The sequence below is a fragment of the Panthera onca genome, chromosome A1 (assembly GCF_046562875.1).
Source record: "Panthera onca isolate mPanOnc1 chromosome A1, mPanOnc1 haplotype 2, whole genome shotgun sequence".
Lineage (NCBI taxonomy): Eukaryota > Metazoa > Chordata > Mammalia > Carnivora > Felidae > Panthera > Panthera onca.
In genome coordinates, this window is record NC_138339.1 from 214,397,281 (window position 1) to 214,420,117 (window position 22,837).

The window sequence follows — 22,837 nt, forward strand, 5'->3', positions numbered from 1 at the left end:
CAAGCTCTGCCACATTTAATGTGATAAAGGAGATGTATGGTACACGTTCGGGGGGACCTGACCAGGTCTCAGAGGTGATGACCGGTTTCAGAGTAGGAAGTGTTGACATCCATGACCCATGAAGCACAACACTCCGTGGGTTGGCGCCTCTAAAGCTGGGGAAACAATAGGAATGACAACCATTAGGATTTCTAACTGAGTCCGGCCATCAGTGCTTTCAAACTGAATCTCCTATGTCCCCTACTGACCTGATCCCTATTCTCTTAGAGCAAAAGACGTTGTCTCCAGCTCTTTCAACTGAACCCAAGTGTGTTCGAAATGGCCCATCCCGTTAATGACATGGACGTGGAGAGTACTCGCGGAGAGCAGAGTCGAGGAGGACTCTGCAAGTATAAACGTGGGTAGCTAGGAACTGAGCTCCGTCCTTCAGTAGCAGCGCTGGAGTTGAACAGCAGTGAACAGGGGAACTTGGATGACAATAGTATATATCGCATTTCAGGCTAAGAGATTCAAGCGATGGTAAAATATCCAAGGGGAAACAGCTTGCAGACTGGCAGTGCTGGGGGAGGAGATAAGAACAAATTGTGAAACTGAGTCTCAGACCGGAATGTATCTGCATTCGGTAATAATGAGTCTTTATGATTACATACCATCATCATCATTTCGCATGGTGCCTACTACACGTCTGCACACATGTTAACTGCTGGGGTCTTAGAGCAAGACTGGGAAGCAGACACTATTATCATTTCCATTCCACAGATTGGGAATCTGAGACACAGAGAGTTTAAGTGACGTGGCCAAGGTAATAATGCCAAGCCAGTTTCAAACACAGGCAAGCTGGCCCCCAAGCCATATCCTTAACCAGCCAATGCCTCCCTACATAGCGTTAGCAATGACAGCGCCCTTGTACATCCATCCCATGCTTATCCCCCCACAGCAACGTATTCCCTCGACAGAGGAAGTTTATTGTTCTGCTTAGCTTTACAGAAGGCAACACAAAAGCCGGCCCACAACAGAGGGTTTCAGAACTCAAACCCATGTCTTCTGATTCCAAATTCAGTATTCTTTCACTCCACCAACGCTGCCCTTGAAAGCTCAGGAGCTCCCGCCTCAGGCAGCACAGAAGAAAAAAAGAGGGAATTCTCACAGGTGTTGAGGAGAAAAGAGGGACGGTGTAAGAATGAAAAGCTAGAAAGACAAAAAGCCTAGAAAGCCGAATAAAGATATTTTCCCTTCTAGTAACAACCTTACCAAATCGCGATTGATGACTGTGGGCAAAGTGCTATGTTTGGTGATTAATAAAAGCTTGTCCAAGATCAGATGCAATGCTAAATACCTTGCAGCAGACCCGATTCTTGTCCTCGACGAGCTTACTGTCTTGCTGGGAAGTTAGTCAGACTTCAAACACAGGGAAAGAATTTTTTAAGGCAGTCGTACTGCCAGTTGAATGTCTGGGAGAAGAGCAGGAGGATTTCGGAGAAGGAAAAGTTACCAGCTGAATTGTTACAGAGAAGTCACAAAAAATGCCTCACGGGGGAAGATGGGTCCTGAGCAGTTTACATAGAGAAATCATTCTGTGCTCATGCTCTTCTGTTTATTTTTATTTTTTTAATGTTTGTTTGTTTATGGATGGATGTATTGAGAGAGAGAGAGCACGTGCAGGAGGGGCAAAGAGAGGGAGACAGAGAATCCCAAGCAGTCTCCATGCTATGAGCACAGAGCTCAAAACCGGCTCGAACTCACAAACTGCAAGATCATAACTTGAGCCAAAACCAGGAGTCGGTCGCTTAACCGACTGAGCCATCCAGGTGCCTCTCTTCTGTTTATTTTTAATTACATCCACACATTTATCCTGATCCTTTAGGGACCAAGACGGCAGAAAACAAATTCATATCCTTTCCGCTATGCTTCCTCTCTCTTGCCAAAAAGTGAAAAATAATAACAACTTCTCTAAACGCAGCGTTGAGGTAGTTACCTGAGCGGCCTGTTCCAGTTCTAGAAGCTCTCCTTCCCCTGCCACAAGAATAAGTTTTATTTACACTCTTACCCCAAAGGAATTTGAAAGTGCTCTGAATGTGCCCAAGGGGCCACCCTCCAACTGTTAACTAAGTCAACAGTCCCTCAAGGAAGTAATTTTGCTTTTAGAAACCGGTAAAGCCCCACCTGTAGCCGAAGAAACATAGTCCATGTGATTCCTGTTTCCCAAGAAGAAACTAACCCAATGTGGACAGCGTTTGTTAAAGTGGTTTCCTTATCACCGTAAAGGAATCTCAAAAAGCCAATCTACAACCAGGAACCCAGCTGTAAATCTCCCCAAGTCCACCTGTGTTAAAACAGATGCCTGAAATAAAGACCAGAAGTTGAACAAATCCCTTTCCCCTTGATGCAAAATCCCGTTGCTGCTGTTGAACAGGATTTACAGACCTTGAGTCAATTAAAGGGAATTATATGCGGCACCCAGCACGGGCAAATTCATAGACATGATGGTGGTTACCAGGGGCTGGGGGAGGGGGAGACAGGACAGTTGTTTTTAATGGGAACAGAGCTTCAGTTTGGGGAGATACAGATGTTCTGGAGATGAATAGGGAATTGGAGCACAACAACGCGAACGTGCTTGATGCCACAGAACGGATTAAAATGGTAGATTTTATGTTCTGTATATTTTACCACAGTTTTAAAAAAGGAGTAAAGAGAATTTGTTTCAAAACCTGGAATCTAGAGCCTTTCCTAATAACAGTGACGAAGGCAACTGCCACCTTTTTATGACAAACTTGTTTTTAGTAAACTATTTTTAAAATACCATAAGTGAGGGGCGCCTGGGTGGCTCGGTCAGGTGAGCATCCGACTTCGGCTCAGGTCATGATCTGAAGGTTCGTGAGTTCGAGCCCCGCGTCGGGCTCTGTGCTGACACCTCAGAGCTTGGAGCCTGCTTTGGATTCTGCGTCTCCCTCTCTCTCTGCCTCTCCCTGGCTCATGCTCTGTCTCTCTCTCTCTCTCTCTCTCTCTCTCAAAAATAAACACTAAAAAATAAATACATAAATAAATAAGTAAAATAAAATACTGTGAGCGAAGGGGAGGGAGACAGTAAGGCTTTTGAAGAGCGTAATATGAAGAAGAATCAAACTGTTTACCAGGAGCCATAGTATGAGTAATTCAGGTGCACCATCATTTCCTGGATTATTTGAGGAACAACTCAGCCCGCCAGATGGTCATTCAGCAACCTAACAGAAGTGCGTTGAGGGTTTGAGCCAATTCTTATCCCTTTAAGGAAACTAAGACTGCAGAACTATATTTCGGCGCTTGGAATAGACCAAACTCATAGAAACAGAAATAGACTAGAAGTTACCAGAGGCTGGGGAGAGTTATTGTTTAGTGGGTACGGAGTTTCTGCTGAGGATAATGAGAAGATTCTGGAAATAGTGGTGACGGTTACATCACATTGTGAGTGCCCTTAATGCCACGGAATTGTACCTTCTGGAATAGTTACGTTTTATGTTCTGTATATTTTACCATAATTTTTTAAAAATGGTAAACCATCTCAGCCGCTTGAAATAACAATAAAATGAAAATCCTTTCCAAGAAAGAAAGAGGGAATCCTGAGGAAAAGGACGAATAAAGAGTTGGTAGTTGGTAGACAGCGGAAGGAAGAAACCGTATTTCACAAAAGGGCCACTGTGGGCATGAGGCAGCACGTAGGCAATCTACCCTGCAGACATCTATCCCGGATCTCTGCTGGCATGGTCCCATTCAGCCAAAAGTTTTTCTAGCGGCCCAGCCCCTCTTTCTCTGTCCTCCTGTCCCCTTCCTCCCCCTCCTAAACTATTCAGAGCCCTAACCCGTCATTTTCTTTCTTTTAAATTGGCAACCGCCCACATTGGATAAACAAGATACACAGGATGGAGGGGGGTGGTGAAGCGGAAGCACATTGCAGGGCTAAGAAAACAAATAGCCAATGAAGCAGAAGAAACCACAATGTGACTTAGACGAGCTTGGCCCTGGAGAGAAGTGTCCGACGAGTCAATTATTTCCAGATCTCCACCGGCCCTGGGATGGAGAGGGCAAACCGCACCGTTTGTCGGAGTGAGTTCCTATGGGGTGGAGTCCGAGTCAAAGGAATGGATAGAGAGAAACAAGAAGGGGACTGAAGGTCCCTTTTCATTAAGTTGTCACTGGGAAAGCCAAGTCTGTAATAAAGCTTGTTGGGTACTGATTAAGCTCTGCGGGTTTGGGCAGGGAGGAAAAGGATAAAATAGCAGTCATGACATGACACCTTCTCCCTGGCTCTCACTGGAGCAAAGCCGGAAGATGTGGCCCACGCCAGGCACGGAGGCCACAAAGCCACATGGCCACACACTGAGAGGTTCCCTTGGGCGCTCAGGTCCGAGCATCTCGGGAAGGCGGCAGAAGCAGCAGGAGGAAGGGCGGATCACAGGCAGGTGAACGGGCTCTGCCTCTTTGGCACTCTTAGCCATTGGGAGAAAGACCTAGATGGACCTTGCCTTTCCATGAGCTCTTTCCTGAGCCATGAGCACAGAGGCAAGGAGACCCTTAAAAAAAGTCAGTTGTGGTTTACTGTAGACAGAGGTGAGCAGGGCCCTGTCTCTCAGACAAAGAGAGCTGCTGGATGAGCTAGATGATTTGTTTGTAAGTCCAGCCTACCCTTTTGGCAGGTAGCAGTATAAACGCTCGCCCCCCCCCCCCCCCGCCCCATTGCATAGAGTCAAAACGTGGGATGCACCCTCAGGATATTCTTAATACAGGCCAGCTTTGCCGATGTGAAGTGCACTCGCTGCCTGAACGTCAGTGCCTTTGAAACGTTGACTGTGCAGAGCGCTGTGAAAAGCACCGTAGGGAAGGTGACCAGAGAACAGATCATGCAAATACGAACCATGTGGATACGTATCACATGGATACGAATATCAATGACGACAAAAGATAACGCATAAAAGCGGCACCATGACACTGGGTGACCGGGGAAGATGTGTAGATGGAAACAACCCTGGGACTTTTCTGGAGTACCAGGCTTGCCAGTAAAGTGGTGAACTTTCAGTATTAAAACAGTAACGCTAACATTAACCACCATTAACCTGAAAGAAACCTATGTTTGTTCCTCCAGAACAAAGGAGAAACAAAGCCCTCAGTCGACCAGTCACATTTTCTTCCTTCTGGACTTTGTTCCTTTAATTGCCAAACCGTGTTTATGACTTTTACTACAGAATAATGACTACCGTGTTCAAATGAAGTGATTTATTTTAACTACGTGCACTACATATTATCGAAACGAACAGAAAATGGACCCCACGTGCTCAGATTCTTTGGGTACAGTTTTTGCATACGAAAATTACCAGTCTCAGTTACCAAGCACGATCATGATGAATCTTCCTCCTTTTGACTTTCGCTCTGCACCCCCTTTAAGTGGGAAGTTGGACTGGATAATCCCCAGGTCCCTTTCAACCCCAAAGTCCCATGAGTCCACGTAGGAGGGGGGATCGTGGACTGTCAAATGAGGAGCTCTGACAAAGAGAGGGGAGGGGCGCCTGGGTGGCTTGGTCGGTTAAGCGTCCGACTTCGGCTCAGGTCATGATCTCACGGTCCGTGAGTTCGAGCCCCGCCTCGGGCTCTGTGCTGACCGCTCAGAGCCTGGAGCCTGTTTCAGATTCTGTGTCTCCCTCTCTCTGCCCCTCCCCTGTTCATGCTCTGTCTCTCCCTGTCTCAAAAATAAACGTTAAAAAAAAAAAAAAAAAAAAACAAAGAGCGGGGAAACTGGGCGACCTGAACCCTGACCCACTGCCACCATTGGTATGCCCGTGGGAACATCCCCCCACCGCCCCCCGGCAGTCAGCTATCACTGTGGGCAATGGGAGCACCAAAGAGATGGTACCAGGGTGACTGGGCACGTTTGGGGTTTTCTCAGGTGCGTATAAAATGTTTTGCAAACACGACTTCAGGACACATTCCTACCACTGCCCACCCCATCCCCCTCAGACCAGATTGTTGCCCCTGAGACCCTCCTGTAGAGAAATCCTGTAGGGTCACCATCTGTGTGCTAGTGTCTCAGCTGTAAACCTGGAATAATAATAACATTGACCTCTCTCCCCATAGTGGCGTGGGGATTGACTAATTAAGCCCTGTAAATCGCCTTGAAAACTGGACAATAGAATTCTCTGCCTGACTGTCAGAAAGAATTCACACCATCCCCCGGGCCTGACCCGAGGGTGGTGGCACAGCTCTCTAGTCCCTCTTTGCTAGTATTTTGTCACACTTGGACAAAGGGCTCTGGAGTCAAAGGGCAGCTTAAACCACACACCCAATATCTCGCTAAGAGGAATTCCTGAGAATCAGCTTAGTGCTGATGATGATTGCCAAACGCTCTGAATCACTTCCTTTTCTCCCACAGACTAGCTTTTTCTTGATTTGTGTTCCCAGATGAAATGGGTGTGTATGTGGGTGTGGGAGAGGGACCGTGCCTGTAGCCCCAGGCTTGTACTTCCCAGTGACATGGCGGCTCTAGATGCTGCCACGGTGACCCAAATAGGGATTCCCTTCAAAGCTTCCTCTTCCTAGTCCCTGTTTCCTAATCTTGGTTCAGATTTCACTTTGATACTTAACTACTCAAGGGCAGCCCCTGCCTGGTTTTCCACCCAGATGAAGCCGAGGAAACCAGTGTGGCCCAGAGCCCTCCACGTACAAAATCATGCAGGGATGTTGTACAATTAAAAAGCTGCTATGGTTTCTGTGAAAACAGCTCCGTGCAAACATCTGGACCTTCTGCAGATGGTTTACTAATCCATACATATCGCTGCCAATGAGCTCTTTGCAAAATCCTTTTAAAGTATATCAGATGTGACAGGTTTCCAGAAGCTGGGATCCTGAGTTTAATGTGCTGACATTCAGAAAACCCAATAGCATTCCTGATAATTCACAAAGCTCCTTTCAAGTAACTTTGTGATGCAGTTATTGAAAGGGCAGGACTTTTCTTTAAATCAGACCTGACAGAGATTAAAAAATAAATAATAACTATAAAGAGGAATGAGTGAATTGGATCAGGAAAACACGACTGTTATTTAAAATGGTAATTTAAATTTTCACTTCGATCAAAAACAAATAGCAAATGGAATTAAGTGAGGGCTTACATCGTTATCTGTTTTAGACACCAGGGTCACAACTCGGAGTATGAACCTGTTTTGTGTACCTAACACAAGTCGACAGGTACTCTGAATGAATGAAATACCAACTACATAAAATACTGAATAGATATTAATTGCAATACCCAAATCCCCCAAATCTTCTCAGTTTTCCACCATTCTTTCATTCCGTATTCACTGAACACCTACTGTTTGTCACCATGACAGCTTATGGGGTCACCGTGATGAACAGCTGTGGTCTATGCCACGAAGGAGCTAACGGTTTATGAAAGGCAAGGATTGTTCATAAATATAAGCCCTCTTTCTCTAAATTGTTTAGAGCAGTCTGCTAAAGACAAATATGTCTTGCTAAAAATAATGAAGCTTAGCAATATAATCATTTTTAAACATTTAGATCTTTCAATAATTCACCATTAAAAAGTTACACTCTTTAAATCCAGAAATGGTCAAGAATATTGCCTATCTGTCCATTTTCTACTCTAGTCTCTATTGTGACTCACAGAACATGGAAAGAACTAACCTTGACTAAAGTGACAGCAAAGCTAATTGAATAGTTAGTGGATAAATTCATGACCTTGGCCTCATTAGCAGAGCACTCAATCTAGTAAATATAAAGAAATAAAATGAAGCAATGCTCTTTACCCAGGATTGTTTTGTTCACGGCCATACAACTTGGAAATAATAGCCTGAACACAGTTATATACATTATGGGAGGAGTATACATTGATACAAGTTCTCCAGAGATAACTTGGCAATATCTATTACACATTTGTGCACATAACTTTTGGCCCAGTAACTATACTTCTAGGAAGTTCTCCAACCAGTAGATGCATGCGTATTTGCAAAAACACACACACAAGGTTTTTCATTGATTCATAGTAGCGAAAAACTGGAAATAATCTAAATATCCATCAATAAGGGATTGGTTAAATCAATTATTATATCTCCATGCAGTGGAATACCATGCAGCCATTTTAAAAGAATGAAATAGATCTAGATGATGTAGATCAACCTCCGTGATACACTACCAACTGAAAAAAAACAAAAATAAGGCACAGATCATATTGAATAATATGATACTCTTTGAGATTTTCAAGAGGAGATTAAAAGGATTTTGTAAAGAGCTCATTTAAATATATATGTGTGCATATATAAAGTGTATTATGCATGCATGCTTGAATTTACATAGAAAAGACACACAGTGGTTGCTTTGAACTTTAGAGTCAGGGATGAAAAAGACCAATTTTTCTTTTCGATATGGTAACCCTTGAATTTTTTTTTTCAGATTTTAATGTAATTAAAAATAAATGACCTGGAAAGATTGTCCACATGTTCTGTCTCTCAATTCAATGGCTTCTTGTGTTCATCCAGACTTGAGACATTCAGTAGTGTTTAAGTACTTCAAGAACACTCCAAACTATCTGAAGGCAGGGACTATGGCTCGTGGTCTTGACCTTCCTTGGGCAAGTTACCTATCTTTCATAAACCTGTTGCCTCAATGGTATATGGAGACAATAACAGCGGTAGCTAACATTTATTAAGGAAGAACCACGATCCAGCCTCTTACTGCTTTTAACGTGGATTGCACCGAGTCTCAAAACAATCCTAATAAGCATTATTGCTGTATCCCATTTTATAGATTAGAAAAGACACTTATCACTAAAGTTCTAAGTGGAGGCTTTGTCTGTGTCCAGGGCGCTTGTACCTACTGGGTTGTGTAAGAAGTGAGAAGGTGCGTGTAAAACACTTGGCAATGTCCGGCTCTTCAGAAAGTGCTTAGGAAACGTTAGATATTATTCCTGATGTTATTTCTTCCCTGCCAGGAAACTCTTCCAGCCATTAAAAACATGCACCCAACTGAACTGAAACAAGGTAGCTCTGTGCCGAAAGCACTGAGATCCTAGCAGGGGCAGGCTCATGGGAGATACACAGCCACTACTTGGGCTCAGACATGTGGAATCACCTCACATGTCTTCAGCCACGTGTGGATTGCCACGGGAAGTCATTAGGGAAAGTACTGTAGCAGGGTATGTGTTTTCCCCTTGGGATATGAAGGTTTTACTGCCAGTAATGACAGATGTGGCCAGCCAATTACAGACTGGAGACGGGTAATCACATCTTGCATTTTAAGGTTTAATCTGATCACCTCTGGGGTCAAGGAATGACAGTTATCGTAATGGCTAAAGTTTGTTTCCACCTCCACTTATGGACCGAAGTTCAAGCCTTGGAGGTCTGAAATGGAAACTATCTTTGTTCTGCAGTATGCATGTATGCATGCACAGGTGTGCATTCCTGCGTGTGGGTGCGTGTGTGCGTGTGTATGTGTGTAACAGAGAGAGAGAGAGAGATTTTTTGTGCACACATAAGATGCTCCAAAGCTTGGCCTGTCACCCTGTCTCCAAGTTTACCTAGTAAATATTTCTTTTGAGAAAACGGGGAGTCAGGAGGCCTCAATTCGGCTTTCAGTTCTGCTACAAATCGCTTTGCAATTCCGAGGCTGTGGCTAATCTGTGAAATTAGGGCAGTCTCCAAACGTTTCCTTCTTCGTCTCCCCCACACAACTGAGAACTCCCCAAAGGCAGAAGCTCTTGTATCAATCATCGAATTCTCAGTGTCTAAAATAGTGTCTGGCATACAGTAGACGCTCAGTAAACACAGCAAACGACTGAGTTTCTTTCCAGTGACAATGTGGCGTGAGTCCACGAAATCACAATCTAATGCGTTGAGTTGATTCCAGCGCGTGCAGCAGATAACATTGGCTGTCAGCTCTCTTCTCTTCTCTGCCTACCGTGGAGACACCTTCGTGAACATTGGCACCAGAATCTAACATGTGTGAAAGGAGATGATGTTGAGATCTGCCAAATTTTTCTGTACTCCGGGGATAGTGGAAATGATTTGGATGAAGAAGAAACAAAGTATTGGATGAAGAAGAAACAAAGTATTAATTCGAAGGGCTGGTGATTTGCTGGTTCTGTTGAAGCAAGGTGTGTCTGTCAATCGCCCCATCCATACTCACAACTGGCCACCCACAACACTTGTCACCAAGGCCTCTATCCTCAGTTCCCCTTGGCGAGACAAGTCAAAGACTGCTGGCTAACAACGTCTGAGGGCTTCCAGTGACATGGCAATCATTCCAGATCTGGAAGGGAAATGACCAAGGAGGACCTTCTGGGTTTTTGTCTGTTTCCATGAACGTCAGTCAGGGTTCTTGGATGCAAACAACACAAACTCTGACCAATGGAAGCAGAAGGGGGGTTTAAGAATTTCAGGTACCACAAATCAAGTGGGGTCCGCCCCTCTACCACGCCCCCCCCCGCCTTTACCGCCACCCCCTCCAGTGCTGAATGCTGCTTGCCTCTTGGGTACCCCACCGCCAAGGTGAACGTTGATTGGTCCCTTGGTTTTTGTGCTGTTCGATCAAAATTCGAAGTTCCAAAAGGAGCATATGATTGGCCAATCTGGACCTCACCCCCCCCCCCCCCCCCCGCCAACCACAGGCATACACCAGATAAACTGAAGGTGCTGTTGCAGACTACTGCAATAAAATGAGTATCACAGTAAAGCCAGTCAAATGAGATTTCTTGTTTCCCAGTGCATATAAAAGTTATGTTCACAGTATACTGTAGTCTATTAAGTGTGCAATAGCATTACACCTAAAAATAAAACAAAGCACATACCTTACTCGAAAACTACTTTATTGCCAAAAAATGCTAACCATCATGTGAGCTCTCACTGAGTTGTAAACAATGATCGCAGATAACTGTAACACATAAAATAGTGGAAAAGTGTGGATATGGCAAGAATTGCCAAACTGCAACACAGAGACATGAAGTAAGCAAACGCTGTTGGAAAAATGGCACCAATAGACAGGCTCGACGAAGGCTTGCCGCAAATCTCCAATGTGTAAAAAGCGTAATATCCACAAAGCATAATATGGCAGAGCACAACAACACAAGGTATGCCGTATCTGTCCCAGTGGGCTCCCACAGTGGTAAAGAGGGTCCTAACTCTCACACGGCGGGGGAGTCCCCCAAGTAGAAAGGAGATGTGCACGCTGGTCAGCCACAGAAAAGTGACGGGTAGCCACTACATCACAACCCGATAGTGTAGCATCTGTGGGCTTTGATAATACATCATTTGTAAAGATGGGTAAAACCTAGAGCCTACAGTCACAGACCCGAGCACTCGAAGCGGGGCAGACTCGTGATGGATAGACATGGGGCTTATTCGAATTCCTGCTCTAAAGGCTGAAAAAATTACCAGCCCAAATTAAATTTTAATCACCGGGCAGCTTCCTGCAACTTCACCCAGAGCCATTTTAGAAGTTGTGGTTGAGTGCCACTGGTGTGCCCTAAAGTTCCTGCTGCCACCACGAATTCAGCCAAGGGGACTTCCGGCTCTTGATCAAGCTTCCATTGCTCTCTTAAGTCCTCCCACCTCCAAAATGCACGATGACCCCACGCCTTGCTCCTTCTTAGCCCTGGGGTCACTCTGGAACTCCAGGGACACAGCTTCAGACCTTGGCCCCAGCTTCCCAGTAGAAGGGGATGAGCCAGCTCAACCTCTAGTTCACGGCAGCCTGACGGTGGGGTAGGAAGGGACAGAAGCCAGGGTGGGAGGGAAGACCCTTCTCAGCAAATAATGCTGATGTTCAAGGCAATGAACAGGACTGGGATCTACAGAGTGGGGGCAGGAGGGGAGGCCCAGATGGGTAGGGTGCAAGTCACGGCCGATGGACCCGTCCCAAACCAGCAGCAGTGACTCTACCAAAGGACTTGAAAAGATGCAGCAGTGTCACTCCCAGCCATCTGTTGCACATGTGTGCTTGCACAAGTGCAAGTGCATAAAGGTAGATGTGCAAGGATATTCACTAAAGCATTGTAGACACACACACACACACACGTGCACACGCACACACACACACACACACACACACACACTGGAAATAACTGCCTAGCAGTAATTCAACAAATTCTATACAATCATCCTAAGGGGTATTTGTATATGAATAAAAAATACTGGAAGGGTCACCTAGGACCCGTGGGAATTAGTGAGAAGGGCAACGAAAAACCCTTACTTTTCACTGCGTAGCCTATTTCATTTACATGTTGACTGTGGGTACGCAGCCTCTGCTGTATAATTAGAACCACACATTTAGGGGCGCCTGGGTGGCTCAGTCGGTTGAGCGTCCAACTTTGGCTCAGGTCATGATCTCATGATTCACGAGTTTGAGCCCCACACAGAGCTCTGTGCTGACAGCTCAGAGCCTGGAGCCTGCCTCAGATTCTGTGTCTTCCTCTCTCTCTGCCCTTCCCCTACTCGTGCTCTGTCTCTCTCGGTCTCTCAAAAATAAAAACCTTTAAAAAATTTTTTTTAATGATGTAAAAAAAAAACACAAGCAAAGCAAAGCAAGAAAAAGGCCGCTATCGAGCAGGCATTAGGGGTCAAGAATTTCTTCCCAGACAAGGGGTTCACCTGAGCCTGTGGGAAGGCAGGCTTCTCTCAGGTGAGAACACATTTTTGCTTGCAGGCCCAAAGGGATAACCATCTCGGCCCCTATCTTTTCCTTAATGGTCCCCAGAACCAGGTCTGTGCTCAACTCAGGCGGAGACTTACCTTCCGCCTCCTCCGCGGGAATGTGGACAAGATTTGTAAAAAGTGAGTCAGGGAGAGGAACTTTCTGGGCCTCACACCACGGTGGGGGATGGGACGGCCCTCTCTCCCCATGCAAAGGCCCGCTTGGTTTGTAGTTCTGTACTGATGGTGGAGATGTTGGCGGGAACTGGTGTGCGAACTCAACTGACCTCTAGAGCCAGAAAAGTCGTGGCCAGACTTTACTAACTGCTAGGTAGATTGTCTTCTTCTGGGCTGCCGAAAGCAACCCCCCAAAACAGCTCGTATCAGAGCTGGGACAACAAGAAATGGGGAGGAGGGCGAGGATGAGCTTAATAAAGGGCCCTTAAAAGAAAGAAGGAACTTCCCCTAAATTCCTACTGACCCTGGGACACTCTCTCCACACAAAACCTTTAGAAGCCCGGCCACAGATGCCTGCAAGGGAAGCAATGGGGTGCGCGAGCCAAAGCCAAGCCTAATGCCTCCGTTCTTCCCACCGCTTCCTGCTGCCCCGGACCTTCCAGGCTGACGTTCCCCGTTTTCCTCAACGCTTCTGAGCTTCTAAGAGCTCACCTCGGTTCATGCGGCACAAGGAAAAGTGAGGGACTGAATCCCTTTCCCCCTGCCCCCACAGCCGACCAGGCAATCTGTAGGGTCCTAACACCAACGTCTGTGGGTCACATACACTTCAGTTTTTATCCCTCCGCTGCAGGGAAGCTCCCAGTTCAGAGCCCTTGGGACGCGGGTGGCTGGAGGAGGGCCAAACTGCTCCAGGCAGGTGGGGAGCCTAAGCCGGTCAAATCCGTCCACTTTAGGGTAGTGACCGCCACATCTGGCTGGGCTGCAGGCCTAGGACCTTCCTCCACTCAGATGCTGACGGTTGCTGCCAGTGTTCCATGGAAGGCCCTCAGCTACCAAGGCAAGATGACCGAGCCCACTGCATCCTCGCACCCACTTATCCGCATCCTTGGGGAGTTCCAGCCCTTTCCGCAGTACTTGAGAAGGGTCCTGCGGTGGGCTTCCCTCGCCCAGGGCTCTTCCCCAGACCCCTGAAGGGGAGGTTCTTTAAACTGTCCCCCAACAGCGTGGGCCGGGACTCGCCCTCATTCCACTTGTCTTTTGAGACCCCCCCCCGCCCCCCCCCCCAGGCCCGCCGGCCGCTGCCTCCAATCCGGCCCTCGGACAGGGGGTAGTGGTGCAAGGCAGACTGGCTTAAAGCGCGGCCGCCCCTATCCCGGCCCCAGGCGCCGGCGGGTCCCCGGCCGCGGAGCCCCAGAGCGGCTGCGCCCCCGGCCCCTATGCGCGCACAAAGCCGGCGGCCGCCGTAACCCTCGGCCCCGCAGCGTTCGGCCGCTGGATCCCGAGCCGGCAGGGGCCCCGGGCGGAGCGGCTCCGCGCGCTGCGCTCCGGCCGCCCAGCGCGGGGAGGACGCGCGGCAGCGCCAACCTCGGGGCCGCGCTGGTTAGGTAGCAGGGGGGACCGGAAGGATGGCGAGGAAGTAGGAGAGGGTTTCCTGAGATGAAAGATTACTTCCGTCCGGGCTCTGGCCTCTCTCTGGAGCCGGCTCGTTGGGGGCTGGGGAGCGGGGTGCGCGGGGCTCGGGGGCCGCGCCTTGCCACCTGCAGCGCCCGCAGCCGGCGGGACGCGCGCGGCCGGGTCGGGGGGCTAACGCGGGGGGATTCTTGCAGGTGGGACTCGAGGGCATTGCCTAGCGCCCAAGCCATGGTGGCCAAACAGCGGATCCGGATGGCCAACGAGAAGCACAGCAAAAACATCACCCAGAGGGGGAACGTAGCCAAAACCCTGGTAAGGCGGGGGCGGCGCCGGCCGGGCCGAGCGGGGCAGGGCCGGCGGGGGCGGGGCGGGGCCGGCGGGCGGGTGGCGGGCGCGGGGCCCGGCCTCCCCGCTCCCCGGCCCGGGCCCGGGCCCGCCCCTCCCGCGGGGTCCCGCAGAGTGGGCGCCGAGTGCCGGGCTCTGGGGCGCGGACCTCGCGGAGCCCTGGCGGGCGGCGAGGGCCGGGTCGGTGGTGGCCCCTCAGGGGGTGGCCGCCGGGGCTACCACGGAGGCGCGGGAGAGCCTCCCCAGGAGAGAACTGGGCCTTTGTCTCCGGGAAAAACGGAAAGTCCCATCCTTCAGGAACAGTTAAACCAACTGCGTGACACAGGACCCGGAACCCAGTAGGTGCTAGAACGTTCGATGAATGAATGAGCAGGTAAATGGAGGCCTCCTATCATCACCCCCTTCCAAGCTCCGACTCCTGGCCTCCACCCTCAACAGACACCAGGATAAGGTTTCCCCTCCAGCCTCTTTGTTATGGCGCTGAATAAGTTGGAGGGGCGCAAAGTGCAAAATGAGGTTCAGACCCATGTTTCCCTCCATCCTCCTTTCTCTCCTAATCCTCTTCTCCAGGGAGGCCTCTCGCTACCGGGCTGAAGTTTAAATGCAACATTACTCTTGTTCACCCTGTAAATTCTGACTCATCCTGATGGTATGATCCAGAACTTTGGAGACTAAAGCTTTGTAACTGGACTTTAAAGTAAAATCTGTGCCTTATGCACCAGGGTTAGTTTTAGCAAAGCAGAATGTCTTCAAGAGAAAATGCCAGGTCCGTGATTTTGGACACTCAGAGGCATGCCTGGGATGAGTTGTTGGGCAGTGTTGGTCTCCAAGTCTGTGAGCCAAGATGCCTGGAATCTGTTACCCCAGACACTTAAGTGAAGTCCAGCTGAAGCTTTGGGTTTGGCTGGAAAAGCTCGCAGACCTGATGAGGCACTTCCTTTTAGCCAAAGAAATGATCCTGGTTTGAGTAACTGAGCAAAAAGCTAGAGCTGCAATGATCACACCAGAATTCTTGCAAAACTGAGTAGTACCACGGCAGAGAAATCTTAGGATCAAAGTCTGTTCTACTCAGAGCTTTATCCACAGTCCCAGGCTTAACTTATGCTGGAAATTCTCTCATTGGGAGTTAGATCATTTAGTTGTGACTGAACAGTAACATGCTAATATACCATAGAATTGGAACCATTTTTCACATAGATCTATTTTTCCTATTTCTTTTTACTCAGAAAAACAAACCTTGCTGTCCAAATTGACCTTGAGAAAAAAATTTTAATCGGTGTTAAAGCACTTAGGGTTTTATATCCCTAGGAGGTCACTTCTTCCTAGATATCATACAGACTAGCTGAGGTACTGAAAATCTCCATTTGTGTGGTTCTTTTGAATGAACTAAGAAACTACAGAACTAACAGTTATGAACTAAACTCAGTTGACAACATATCCCACTGCAAAAGTAGCAACACGGTAACTGATTTGCAAAGCTAAGTTATCCATCCCGGCTTGGTGAACTCAAGGTCAGCCACCTTTAGCTTTTCAAGACCATTAAAAGGTGTTTGAGACCTGGGGGAGGGGAGAGGGGGAGTTAGTGGCTTCAAAATAAGAAAAGAAAATTTAAAAATTGGAGGAAAATATTTAAATATCTAGGAAATGTAGTTACTCTCATTTCAACTCAACTCAACTTTCAAAGCTACATTAGGACGAATGTTTAATCTATGGTGTGAGTGAATTTTAATAGGTTCGGATATACCATGGCTTGGGGCCCTTCAGAAGTGCCTGGTACCTGTGAGGATGTTCAAACGGCCCTACTACATTTGTAATGAAAGGCTCCCAAACCAAGCCATGATGTATGTTTATTTTCAGTTGGCTAGGAGAGCCTTTTGGTTAACTTTATTGTAAATAGGCCAGCATCCAAAAAGAAAACCAAAGTACTTTAAGCCCTAAATCTCATTTTCCTAATTACAGGTCAAACCCAATTATACTTTGAAAGAAGTAACTTGCAAGAGATAACTTGTTTGGGAGGAAATTGGGAACATATGAACAGATTCGAACTAAAAAGTCAGCATAAGCAGTCAGAAATAAACCCCTTCAATTGTATGCAGATGCTTCAGTATTTCATTAGCTAATAGCTATGGAGTAAATCGATATTATTCTCCCAGATAGCAGATATATCCAAAAAACAAAGAAGTAATCATTTTGTGATTATACGGTAGTAACTTCTCCAGAATGAAGGGGATTTAAAGTTCAGAGTTCTGAGTTACCCTGCTAGTATATAATCATGGGGGGAACGAGCCCCTGACATTATGAGGGAAGTAACATACTCCTATTTGAAATGAACCATGTCATTTGCAAGATTCTGCTGCTTTTCTTACCTTTACCAGCGATAGATTCAGGCTTAGGTGAATTGCCCCAAAGGGATTGTGCTGGGTACCGCTTCCAAAACAGGAATTCAGAGCTCTCAAAAAAAAAGGATATATTGGTGTTCTTGAGCTCTGAAAGTCCCCAGATCATATCGAGTCACTGGAAAATGCCATCAAACAGATTTTTGTATTACATAGTCCAAGCTCTGCACGTTGTTAATTTGTGTTTTTCTGCAAAGGAAAAATAATGGACTCCACTGCTATCTGCACCAGGCCAGTAATTCATTTACAGGCTCCTGAATTCACTTGTTGGCTTTGCTGGAGATCAATGAGCTTTTTATACAGCATTAGTGGGATGACAGCAACAGAACTGGTTTCTGGTCAACCGTGACAGATGGGTTAGGAAGTTAGTGAAAGAGGGTGGGGACGGGGTGAGTGCCGCACTCTGTTCAGGTAACTTTATTTGATATCTCTGTTATTTACGTGATCTGGCCTTGACCTGGCGTTAGGTGCCAAAGAATGACACAGTGACAACACTGGTTCAAGTTATCTTACGCAGTTATGTAAGACTGATTTTGTCCTTGTCTGGTCAAGAGCGGGCACCTATTCCCTTGCAGTGCGATTTGTTTGTGCAGGCGTGATGGTGGAAACAAGCTCGTCGAGGACAGAGAATTGAAGGGTTTTAATCCTTGGAGTCTGCCTGCCACTAACACTTTAATCTCTACTCTGGTATGGAGAGAGTCAGGGATAACCCTATCACCAATTAGGAAGTATTTACAAAAAAGGTAGTATCCTTCCTAGATCCCGTCTTTACTCTGCTTGACCTAAGAAGCCATATTTAATGACGTTTGTGTGCTTATTCATTCTTCAGTGAACGCTTATTGAGCACCTACTATGTTTAAGTCCTGTGCCAGGCATTGCTATATACATTGACACGTGAAAGAGACACAGTGCCTGCCCTGGTAGGGTAGGGTCCAGTGGAGAGACAGACAGTAGACACGTTATCATGAGAATAAACATGAGATACAAACTGGGATAAATGCTGTGAAGAAAACATACATGGCGATTTAAGTGGTAAGGGAACCCACTTGAGGTAGAAGAGAGAAGGCTGTCTCAGAAAGTAACAGGTAAGCTGAGAACCGAAAAATTGTTGCCTTATTTATAATAAAATGAATTCTTGTATTGACATGGGTAACAGCCTATTTCTGGCTCACACACGTGAGGAAATGTTAGTGAGTTATTTTCCTCACTCTAACATCTCCCTTTTTATTGGAGAAGATCGCTATTTTTTTGGATGCCTCTCTCAAAAAAAAAAAAGTTTTTCCTTGATCGATTTGATTTTTTTAAATGTTTACTTATTCATGAGAGAGTGAGAGACAGAGTGCGAGAAGGGGAGGGGCCAGACGGAGAGGGAGACACAGAATCTGAAGCAGGCTCCAGGCTCTGAGCTGTCAGCACAGAGCTCGACGCGGGGCTCGAACCCAAAAACCGTAAGATCGTGACCAAGCTGAAGTTCTACGCTTAAATGACTGAGCCACCCAGACACCCCCATCGGTTTGATTTTAAGGACCAAGCCATACCTGCAAATAGACCTAGAGGGGTTGTGGATGGTTGTTCTTATTACGTCTGTGTTTTTAGTTTGAGGGGAGCAGGAGGTGTGCAGGGACTGGGTTCATGTGGGCACAGTAGTGCCATTCTGCTCCCCAGGGAAGGAAGAGATTTCTTCAAAGTGTAAGCTTCATTTGGGTTGAGGAACTTTTCTCATTACAAAATGCTGCTTCCTTTGCATACGCGCTCACCGTTGCTGTGGTGCTTCCGCCATTCTGAGAATTTCCACAGCACTCACCTTCCCCATGTTCTTGGCGTGTGGAAGGTTTTGAGAAAATGGCTGTTCTGTGACCTTATTTGGAATCCACAGATTCGGGAATTTAAGATGATTCTGTTAGTGGAAACCACCCAGGCTCTGTAATGAGGCAAGTCTAAATTTGAATCCCAGCCCTTGATCAAATTCACAAACTCTGGGTGTCAGTTTCCCAACCACAAAATGGAGTTGATAACACTTGCCTGGCATGGAGTTGTGAGTGGTGGAAAGAGTGGTTGTAGATTGCCTAGGATAGAGCCTGGCATCCAGTGTGCCTTCAACAAATGGAAGCAATTATTAGGACTCTCATTTGGGACTCCCAAATCACTGTATCAGTTAGTACTTATACCCCATCTGTCCCTAGAATACGTAAGGGTGCCAAGTGCGCTGAGTTACAGGAGTATAAATAAGGTTATTGGTTAATTTTTTTCACACCTATCTGGATCCTTCACAATTGGCTTTATTCAGCTATTCCCTGCCCATTGGGCATTGAGAATGGATCCATCTCACCCATCGTGGTATTCCCAATCTTTAGTAGGGTCTAGCAGTACCCCACAAATGTTTCCTGAATGAATGAACCTAATCTTACTTTACCCCATTCCCTTTCAGAGGCCGCAAGAAGAGAAATATCCTGTGGGACCATGGCTGTTGGCACTGTTTGTTTTTGTTGTCTGTGGCTCAGGTATGGGTTTTTCTCTGACTTCATAGACCATGCTGTCCTCTGTCCTTCAAAAACACAGGTTTTATTCACAAGAAAATAGACAAAAAAAAAAAAGAAAGTATACACACACACACACACACATTGTTCTGGGATTCAAGTTAATCTCTGCCTGAAGCCTTCATCTTAATGGGTTTTGATTTGGTCTCTAGTCCAGTAGAGCAAATATGAGTAGAGACAAAATTGATATCCTATCAAATCATAATCATAAAATGATTACACTGAGCAATTAAACTGGCTGTTTACACTTTAGAGTTCAGTAAAACACAGCCTAAAAAGGGCATTTAGAACAGAAAGTGGAACACCTGTCTGTCTACCCAAGGTAGATCCAGATTGCAGAGAAAGGGAGAGGCTTTATGCCTTTCTCAGAGGAAACTCTACAGAACTCATAAATAGAACTGAGCCTTTGACCTGAGCCTCAAGGTACAGTCACCTCACACTGAAAGGTGGCCAAGTTCAGAGAGCTTTGCTTACACTCACGTGCAAACATGCGCACACACAGGGGAAGCTTGAGCAAAGGATCATGCAGTTGTCTCTAGTTGAATTTGGTTACTGGGAGTCTTGTAATTCCTGGTCCCCATGGGTTGGGTCTCTAAGATAGCGGTAAGTGAGGAATAGTGGGGCTACTTCTAACAAGGCAGGCCTTCCGAGGTTCCCGAGATCTCTCACTCGAAGAAGCAAAACTGCGCACCCCATTCCCAAGGATGTGACTCGAAGGGAATATTTTACCCAATACAGGGAATCCCTCTTCTTTAACAGAGTTTACCCAACCTCTACTGGAATACTTCTGAGGGTGGAGGGCTCACTTCTTCAAAACGCCTATCCCATTTCTGTACAGCTCTAGTTATGTTAGAGACCTCTTGCACCTTTTGAACTACACTGAACTATCTTTTCAGTAGTTCAGGTGCGAACTCCTAAAACCACAAGGCATGGACTCATTCTCTTCTGAACATCTTGAATCATCTTGACTCTTCGGATATTTTAAAGATGAGTTTAAATTCCGCAAACTACTTCTCTCAACTTCTCCCTACTTCTCTCAACCTAGCCTCAAAAGATGTGGTTTCTAGACCCCTCTTCTGGGTACACTCCATGAGTGTCTTAAAGTATACAACATTTGCAGCTGTAGAAGTTGGTCTAGAAGGGGTGTGACTGCTACAGAGGCATTAGGATTGCCACTGCCCTTGATCCCATCACTCTGCTTCTATTAATGTGACCCAAGCTTCAGTTTATTTTCAGCAGTCACAGCACATCCTAGACTCACATCGAGCTAAAGGATAGCCTGGCCCCTCCAAACTCTCCTTAACATAAGTGCTCTACAAGCTTCAGAGAAGCATGTACATACCTCCCCCCAATCCAGAGCTGTCCCTTACCCCATCACACGTTGTTTATTTTGTTCATGACCCTCATCAACGTATGACATTATTTACTTTGCTTCTTTATTATATATTTCCCACTGCTGGGACATAAGCTCAGGGAAGGGAATGTTTATTTTCCACTAAACCGGTAGATTCTTACAAGTATTTAGCATATAGCGAGTGCTCAGTGTGGTTGGCTGAATGGATTCACGGATGGCTGGATGGATGAGTACAGCAAGATGTTCCCCATACTATAGATATCCAGCTGACTTTCTTGAGACCTAATATAAAGCTTCATGAATATTTCTATTAAAATGTTATTGTTGGTTGTCAGTTGTCTTTTTATAGCATAGCCACAAAGTCTAGAAATACAGAAGAACATACATAGTAAATGGCTTGCCGAAATTGCATTATCATGTACGATATGGTCAGTGACATATGATATGGTCAGCGTATCGCTTTCATCAGCGATGCATAGTTCAGAACGCTGTACAAAATTCCGAGGAATATGGTGCATTAATGCAGCATTTCCATCACTGCCTGCATATTCGTCTGCCGTGCGTTGCCTCAGATGATTGGTCTCTGATTTTCACCCAAAAACAAAACGAACAAAAAACCATGTGCCTTTAGCAAGCCATACAAAAATCAAGAAAAATAAATCTATGTGAAAAGGTGATCTGCCCTTTCAGGCCTTATGGCCAGCCTGTAGATTGTTAGATCTTGAACCTTGAGCCTCCTATCTAATCATCTTTCTTTGCCAGCTTCATAGTCTCGGAAAGTATACTGTACCTCCAAGTCACTGATAAAGTCTAGACTTGGAGAAGCCCATGGAACACAATTCGAGACAACTCCCTCCAGGTTGACTTTGAACCTCTCTGCAAAACTTGTACAAACAATCGTTGTGTCTTGGGGGCTTGGCGGGGTCCGCTGTGTGCCTGGCACTGTGCCAGGCTTTGGAACAACCACTTTCAGGAGGCTGCAGGCAACGGGAGAGGCAGATAAGGAAGCTGTCAGTTGTACCTAGGGCAAGAGTTCTATGATAGCAGAGTGCCCAGAGTGCTTGGTGGGCACGGATAAGGGACTGTGTTAGCCTGCTCAGGCTGCTATAACAAAATACCACGGGCTAGGTGGCTTAGAAGTAGCAGAAATTTACTGCTCACAGTTCTGGAGGTTGGAAGTCAGATTAGGGTGCCAGCCTGGTCTTGGTGAGGACCCTTTACCCGGTCACAGACCTCTCCTCATATCTTCATATTGTATCCTCACATGGCAGAAAGGGTAGAGAGCTCTGTGGGGTCTCTTTTATAAGAGCACTGATCCCATTCATGAGGTCTCCACCCTCATGACCTAATCAGCTCCTAAAGCCCCCGCCTTCTACCACCATCACATTGGACATCAGGATTCCAGCACGCGGATATGGGGGAACGCAATCAGACTATAGTGGGGACTTCTCAGTCATACTGAGCAGAAAAGAAAGCTTCCCAGAGGAGGTGCCATTTGTGGTGAGTTTTGAAGGACAAACAGCCAGACAAAGGAAAGGTCGTTCCACATGAGAGATTACTACGTGACAAAGGCACATAGACTTGAGATAGCGTGCCGGGCTCAAGAATGGCCAAAGCCCAGTGGCAAGGACCTGTGAGTCATCACGCAGCCCGTGTTGTCAGGGACTACAAAGGTACAGAGCCAGTATTGTTTTCTTTTTTGGCGTCCAGAAACATATTAACCGGTGCCCTCCCCAGTCTGCACCGTGAGGTAGCACATGGAGGGGGTTAAGTCGATAAAGTGATTTGGTCTGTTTTTCTCAAACCGGTGTTAGTTCTCAATATCCACCCTTTTCAAAGGGCTTGAAAACCTTCCCTAAGTTACACTTTAATTAAAATCTTGCCAGGCTATCGGTCTATATAGTAGGAACTATATCTCCTCCCCCCGCCCCCCCCCCCCCCAACCTCCGGGTA

At 46.6% G+C, this 22,837-nt stretch overlaps 1 protein-coding gene and 1 long non-coding RNA gene across 10 annotated transcripts in view; one reads left to right on the top strand and one right to left on the bottom strand.

The window, feature by feature from the left end:
* On the bottom strand, positions 1 to 13,874 carry LOC132682055 (uncharacterized). The gene is made up of 3 exons (XR_009611436.2): positions 13,444 to 13,874; positions 249 to 559; positions 1 to 155 (listed from the first exon to the last, which is right to left on the bottom strand). It is a non-coding gene; the product is annotated as an uncharacterized LOC132682055 (long non-coding RNA).
* Positions 13,338 to 22,837, top strand: part of SERP2 (stress associated endoplasmic reticulum protein family member 2) — a 22,797-nt gene continuing 13,297 nt past the window's right edge. For 4 of the 9 annotated variants that reach the window (XR_013550188.1, XR_013550187.1, XM_060637132.2 and 1 more), the window contains exons 1-2: positions 14,292 to 14,564; positions 19,422 to 19,494. Coding sequence is in view for 6 of the 9 variants with exons in the window: in XM_060637132.2 (XP_060493115.2) it covers positions 14,481 to 14,564; positions 19,422 to 19,494 (157 nt within the window). In the remaining 3 variants the exon portion in view is untranslated. Of the gene's footprint in view, positions 13,357 to 14,060; positions 14,257 to 14,291; positions 14,565 to 19,421; positions 19,495 to 22,837 lie in introns of those variants that run through there. The other 5 variants (XM_060637131.1, XM_060637134.2, XM_060637135.2 and 2 more) reach the window with 5 other exon arrangements.